General features: G+C 39.2%; 1 protein-coding gene across 1 annotated transcript in view; it reads right to left on the reverse strand.

Annotated features, from left to right (window-relative positions):
• LOC103904216 (transthyretin) overlaps positions 1-6,749 on the reverse strand; it is an 8,908-nt gene extending 2,159 nt beyond the window's left edge. The window contains exons 1-3 of the mRNA XM_019473756.1: positions 6,568-6,749; positions 5,647-5,786; positions 609-744 (exon numbers count right to left, since the gene is read on the reverse strand). Coding sequence (XP_019329301.1) covers positions 609-744; positions 5,647-5,786; positions 6,568-6,636 — 345 coding nt within the window. The 5' untranslated portion in view covers positions 6,637-6,749. The remainder of the gene's footprint in view (positions 1-608; positions 745-5,646; positions 5,787-6,567) is intronic.
• Between the last annotated feature and the right edge of the window lie 438 nt (positions 6,750-7,187).

Genomic DNA, 7,187 nt, shown 5'->3' on the forward strand with positions numbered 1-7,187 from the left:
AATTTTACTTTTTTTCCCCAATTCTCTCCCCTATGCCACTGGGGGTGGGGGGGAGTGAGCGAACGGCTGTGTGGTGTTTAGCTGCCTGCAGGGGTAAACTAAAACAGCAACATTTAAAAAAAAAAAAAGGCACATCAGAAAGAACTGTTTTATCCTGTAATTACAGGTCATAGTAGAATTAATGGATTTTTCAGGTGACTGATATGAGGGAAATGCCTCTGATTAAAGAAGAGCTCATTTCCTATAAAATGAGGGTTTTCAAATCCCTATGTTCCTTCAGCAATGATAAAAGCAGTCTTTTTTTCTTTTTCTTGTTTGTTTTTTAAATGCTGTGTGCTTTTGAATAATGTAGCTCTGTTTGAACAAAGGTCCCTACTGGTCTGAATGGGTGAGTGGGCACAGCTCCACTTTGGAAGAGCTATGTCAGTATTTGCGGGGAAGTTGGCTACTTCCTTTGGCTTAGCCAGCTGTATACTGCCTTTATTTACACAATCTTACGTGGCAGTGAACCGTTTCACCGAATTCAGTATTTACGGACTGTATTTGTCCTGTCCAGCTGATGCCAATACACAGTATGTAGGTTATTAGGTATATTTGCAAATACTTACATCAGCATATTCATGGAATGGGGAAAGGCCAAGTCCCTTCCAGTAAGAGCTGGTGTCAAACTCAACCCTGTATATTCCTTCTACAAACTGTTCTTCTGTTGTGAGCTCATGGATCTCCCCATACTCTGTGGTTTTCCTGTAATGATAAAATATCTACATAAGTATTTTATACTGTCATTTAGATGCTAAACAGAAACAGTCAGTGCGGAATATTAAATAGCAGCATTGCTGCACAGCCAAATTCTACACTGAATGGTTTCTTATAATCTGAAATAATTCCCTCCTTCTATGTAGTGTATGTTTCCACATTGCAGAGCCTGTCCTTGCTACCAACTCATCCATACACATCACAAATCAAAGCTGGCTGGCTTTTTTTGTCATTTCTGTTGCTACGGCAGGGATTATAGTTAAGGCCCTTCTTTTAATATTATGTTTAACTTGTACCAAGTGCCCTCTGGAACCAGATGTTAGTGGCTTTCCCTCCTTCTATGTAGTGTATGTTTCCACATTGCAGAGCCTGTCCTTGCTACCAACTCATCCATACACATCACAAATCAAAGCTGGCTGGCTTTTTTTGTCATTTCTGTTGCTACGGCAGGGATTATAGTTAAGGCCCTTCTTTTAATATTATGTTTAACTTGTACCAAGTGCCCTCTGGAACCAGATGTTAGTGGCTCAGGAAAAGGATCGTCATGATGAAAGGCAAGATGCCAAATCTCAAATGATAATTAAAGAGAGAAGAGAGATTTTAGTGGAAAATTATTTTATTCTCTAGTTATTAGCAGTGAGGCTATAGGTTCTATAGGTTCTATAGGTTCACCTATAGACTGATGGTTTTACACCTATAGACCGATGCGTTTTTATGTGACCCTGAGCGGTAGTGTCTTGGAACAGCAGTTTAGCATCACAAGATTTTATTAATTTGAATTACAATGCCGTGGTCAAAGAGCAGGGGCCTCTTCCACTGGATGCCATATAAATGAGCAATAGGAACTCCCAGTTCAGAGAGATTATGTACTCATCACATAACAAAGAATTGTGGGTGAATGAAGTCCAGAAGCAAGAAGGAAATATAGCTGGCATTGCACCCTATTTGTTTGAAAAGGAGCAAGCTTTGTATGACAGCTGTTTAAATATTTACATACTTCGCTTCTAAGCCCCATTTATCTCTTTTCCTTCCTTTTACTTTATTTCTGATTTTTTTTACCAGGTTTTAATTTTTTTTTCTGCTGAAAATATTTGTTTGATATTTATAGCACTTCATAACCACATGATGTAGTTGAAGGAAAAACGAAGAAAGACTTGACTTGAAGAACTAGTGGAACTTGCCCACCTTATGGCAAGGAGTGGTTGTCTAGGCAGAAAACAGAAAAGCTTGAGGAGGAAGAGAAGGAAGGGAGAAAGCAGTGACACGCTGCTTATCAGAGACAGAATCAGTTGTGCTACTGCAGCTTTTCTTTCCCAGCTGCTGCCTCCTCCTTCATCTTCTTTGTCATCTTTGGTTAATTGTGGTGAATGAAAAAAGTCTGAATGACAGAGCTTTTGCTTAAATTAAGAAGTAACAGGACTGAAAACCCCATGCTAATTTTCAGGTTTTCTTATGTTTCAGCTTTAGCACTTTGAAGACTGACGAAAGTCTCACTGGTCCAGCACAAGCGAAATCAACTGTATTCAGGGCAGACTAAACCTGCAGAGAATCCAAGCCCTGCTTGAAACATGGGTCACAGGTAATTTGCGAAGTATACCCATCTGTTTTCTGTTTGGTTTAATTAGTACTTCCTGTCTTAACCTACTTTGCCTTAATAAAAGGCAATAGGTAAAAGGATGAAGAATTCATCGTCGAGTGTCCTTGAAACCGTGAAACAGAATTGCTGAGATCCTGCCGAAGTGTTCAGAGTGCAAGTTAGCAATTCACATACATCTGCTTATAAGTTGGATAGTCTAGACACAAACCCACTAAAAGGAAAAATGGTGTCTGCCTCAAAATCTTTGTTCAGGTAAACAAGTTTTAGTTTGAGAAAAGTGTGGATGTAGCGTGAATGGTGCTTTCCCTAACGGGTGCTGACCCAGAGTTGCAGATGTTAACCATCCAGAACAGGTGGGAAACAGGAGTTCACTTGAAGACTCTCACCCGCTACCAGGAGTTAATGGCACTTCCTTAATTTTAGTTATTAACTGGTAGCCATTCAATGCAAGTGGTCTCACAAGCAAACCCTTCAGCATTACTGCTGCATTGACAGCCAACAGGACGGTGTGCGATTCAGAGCCTGGATGGGATTAGCACAAGGCAGAGGATGCCCTGCATTCGGCCCTGGTAGCAAAATGCTACAAGTGATTCTTTCTGAACAGCACTTGTATTTCTGTCTGAGTGGGGAAATAAATATAGTATGGTTGCTTATTCTTAATAGGATGTGGACTGCCAGCATCTGCTGTAAGATGGACAATTAAGTTAAAAAAGCTGTGCTTTTCCAGCAAAAAAATTGCAAACCACTGGTTAAGTTACTACGGCTCCAGCCTAGACTGCAATCCTGATCCTCTTTTTCACTGTCTGGACCTTAGTTGTGTATTGTGACCAGGTTAAATCTACACTGTCTGTGCAATGACATTTATGAACTCTTGGGAGACGTGCTGCACTGAGATAAACTCTGCCCTTAGGTGCAGAGTGCTGAGAAATATCTCAGGAACAGGAATTATTATTTTGGATTTTTTTTAAAAAAAAAGGCAGGTGGTGGGAACCACTTCAAATATGCTGCAGTTTTGGTGGGTTTTTTTCTATGATTTACAACCTAGGTCACATAAGAACTATGTTTGGAACTCTTGAACTACATGATAAGACCTACATTTCCAAAAAACGTGAGGAGTGAGAAGGTCAAAGCCAGTCATGGGAGGAGCTTATATAGAACCCAGATCACATGCTTCCTAGGTCTCTGTGCCCTAAAGCCTTCCTCAGAGTGCATCTCAGCTTGAGTTATCTCTCCTTACATATTTTTGGCTAGACTAATTTTGAAATAAGCCTCTTAATAAAGTCAGCTGTTGCTATGCTAACTTCCTCCCTGCCTTTTAAATACTATTACCCCAAATTCACTAGTTGCTAGGTGCATTTGCTTAATTCCCTAAAATGTGTTAGCAAGGTAAAAACAAACAAACAAAAAGGTAAAAAAATAACTTTTATAGACATTTGTACAAAATGTAACTTTTCCATATGCATCTGCTAGGTACTGTAACTTCAAAATATTATTAACCTGACAGGAGTAGTTACAGATTGTGTTCCTTGATTGCATTCAGATTTTCATCTGGTTTAACACAGAGAAACTCTGGTTTTCCCAAAAGAAAAAAAAATGCAATCACGTGTGAAAACCCAGTTCAAACAAGTGTCATCAGCTAAAGTCAATGGTATTGCTGAAAGCAGCCTTGGTTAAGATGCAAGTCAAGGGAAAGGTCAAAATCTTTACCTACAATAAAAATTGTGGTTTAATTTTCCTCCACTGCCTTCCCCCAGAAAAATGCTTCTCACTTGCCGAGGGTTAATCTTCTCAACTTATATTTAAGAAGAAGTGATTTGATTTTCTCAGGGGTGTACTGACCTAAAGTGTCAACAGAGGTTGGCTAAGAACTGCGGGATTTGTCTCCTTGGGCTTGTTGAGAGCAGCATTGCAAACTGAACAAGAAAACACTGTTATGCCCCAAAAGTGAGGGCATTTAACACTGATGTTGCATTTATCTTATTCCTCTGTAAATTGTATTTTGTATTACATGTTCAAGAGCACTTGATGAAACATTTGAAATAATCTGGGTTTCCTAATAATGGCAGAAATACTCACTAAGGACGAGACATTATCCTTGTCTCCACTTTCCTTGAAAACAACATGTCATTTTTTCATGGGGTTTCTCTGTTCGTTAAAGTATATAAATCCATTCTGAGAGTCATTTGTTCCTAGATTAACATTTGGCATTTGGGAGTGGAGGTGTTTGTTTCTCCTTCAATCTCCTAACCTTTCTTGTTCCTTTTCAACGGGGAAAAGTATTTTTTGTTTTGAATTTTATAAAAAGCAACCCCTGAGATGGAGAGAAAGGTTCCTCTCTCCTTGTAGTCTTTTCCTCTGTTTTTTTCCCTGCAACTTTTATGTAAATCATACTATAAAAATCCTACTAAAAGACCGTCAGATGCTCTGGTGGCTTCTGCCCATGCTTGTGCTTGTCATTCTGTGCTTGCATATCCTGCTGTTACTAGAGATTTCTCTTGACTTATTTAAAAATCTGATTCACTGAGTTGTTAAAATGAAACTTAAATAGGTGAGGTATTCAGGCATTTGAATTTTAGTAACCTGTATTCCTCTGTTGCCCATACTTTTCCCACAGACTGAAGATAACAGCATTATTGCCTGCCTCTCAGTGATGTTCTGAGGATGCTTTGTATGTATTAAGCTGTCATTCTAGCAAAAGCCATGCAGATCTCTAGAAATGACCACAAACAAAGGCTGAGATTGTGCTTCTGTGTTGCGTTACAATGGGACTCTTTAAAACTTTCTGGCCAAGGAGTTTCTTCCAACCAGCATGTTTGTTACACAGGAGAAGACAACTAATGCACTTATTGTTTGCATGTGTACAGACAAAGCTTACAGAGAGGATTTTGTATGTGACTGCTGCAAATAAAGCTCTATATCCATTGCATATGAAGATAGTAGGTTAGTCTGGATTACCTACAAAATTCTGGTTAATAGGCTTTTAATTAATTTTTTCTTTTTATAGAAGGGAAATATAGTACTGAAGCTAGGAGAATAATTATTAAACCTATTCTCTTACAAAGATAAGATAAGCATCTCAACATATTTTTACAATTAGCATGTATTTCAGTCATGGATAAGTTCCACTTGAATCTGATGGATTTTAGGCCAGAATTCATGTGCTGTTAACAGTGATAGTGTGACACGTGCTAGAAAACATTTTGGGTTTTTTTGATCAGAGCTCCATTCCCTTTATTTCTCAATTGTTTGCCCGAGGCACCTTGAAAATGGCTCCATAAGACCGCATAACTTACCCAGTAGCAAAGTCCTGCCAGCTTCCATCTGCAGCCTTTTTAAAGACTTTAACAGCTACGTTAGCTGCAGGACTTCCTCTGACTGCATCCAGCACTTTCACCATGAGAGGGCATTTGGAATCAACAGAGCCATGGGACACCTTGGGGAAAGTGGGAGAGGTTGTATAGGAGCTGTTCACCAGCCCTGCAAAAACCTTCTTTCAAAGAAAAGATGGATTCTTATTGCAGAATTAACGTTTTAAAAGCAAGTTCTTTGCCAAATGGTATTCAAAGCTAGTTCGCAAACATCTATTTCTTAAAGCAGAGTATCTTAGAACTTTATACTGATAACTTTATTACACACACAAAGAGATTGCTTGATAAATATGTAGAGTTGTGCATGGGCCTGGGAAAATATTAAAAAGTATACCTTTTTAATGAGGTCACAAATAAGGAAACGGTAAATTATTATAAATGCAGGCAGAGTATGTTAGCCTAGGAAACCAACAAAGAAATACCTACGACATCCCTAAGGCTGAAAGAATATTTGTTTCTTAAGCTTCGTTATACTATAAGGAATCCTTAGTCATACTGCAAAAATATTTTTTTAGTGCTTTAGAGAAGCACTTGTTTGGTGAAGAAGGTAAAGCTGCCTGTATATTGAAGATACGGGATGTGAGTAACGAACTGACAGAAACAGACAGAAATAAAAGGTCACCTCCTAGATCCCTGACCCTTTCATAATATCCTAAAACAGATGGCTAAACGGCAAAAAAAGAAGTTTTAAGAATTCTGAAAAAGCTACTTTAAAAATGGTAGTAAAATAATACTCCAGCAAAGCCTAATGGTTACAAAATTTCATGGATGAGGAGGATGCTAGTCATCTAGAAAATCTAGATTATCATTCTTGTAATGATTGAGTTTGAATAAAAAGAGACTCACCAGTGGTGCAGCTTCAGAGAAAAATAGCAGTCCAGCTAAGAAAACAAAGAGCACAGAGTGAAAGGCCATTCTGTTTGCTGTTAGTGAGCCTTGGTGTCAACAGCTAGGAGCTGAGGGGATTTGGGATTTTATAGCCGATCCGACAACAAAACAGGCTGCTTATTGGGTGCCCATACGACTCCAAATCTGCTGATTCTGATTATTTGCTTAGTAAACAGTCCAATCCTAGAGTCAGTCCATGAATAGCACTGCCATTGCAGTCAATGGAAGGACTGCAGAGAGCAAAGAGAATAAGTAACGGACACAAACATGACCCTTGCCTGGGGAGATTAGGCTCGTAGAAAGCCCTCCACAAAATAATGCAAATGACCCTTGTTTGTCCAGAAATCCAACCAGTTCTAGATCTTTACCTTGCCCTCAGGTTGGGCACGATAATGCCCCAATGCTTTCTCTGGGCGTGCTCCATGTTTCTTCTCAATGTATTCAGTGCTTTCTGAAGACCAGTTCCCACATATAGATGCAGACTCAGCATACGGGTGATGGAGTTTGTTCATTGTTTGGCTCAAGCAGTCCATGCTGGGAGACTGATTCCCAAGCAGTTCCCCTGCTTGTTGAAAAGG

The sequence above is a fragment of the Aptenodytes forsteri genome, unplaced genomic scaffold (genome assembly GCF_000699145.1).
Source record: "Aptenodytes forsteri isolate BGI_AS27 unplaced genomic scaffold, ASM69914v1 Scaffold23, whole genome shotgun sequence".
NCBI lineage: Eukaryota > Metazoa > Chordata > Aves > Sphenisciformes > Spheniscidae > Aptenodytes > Aptenodytes forsteri.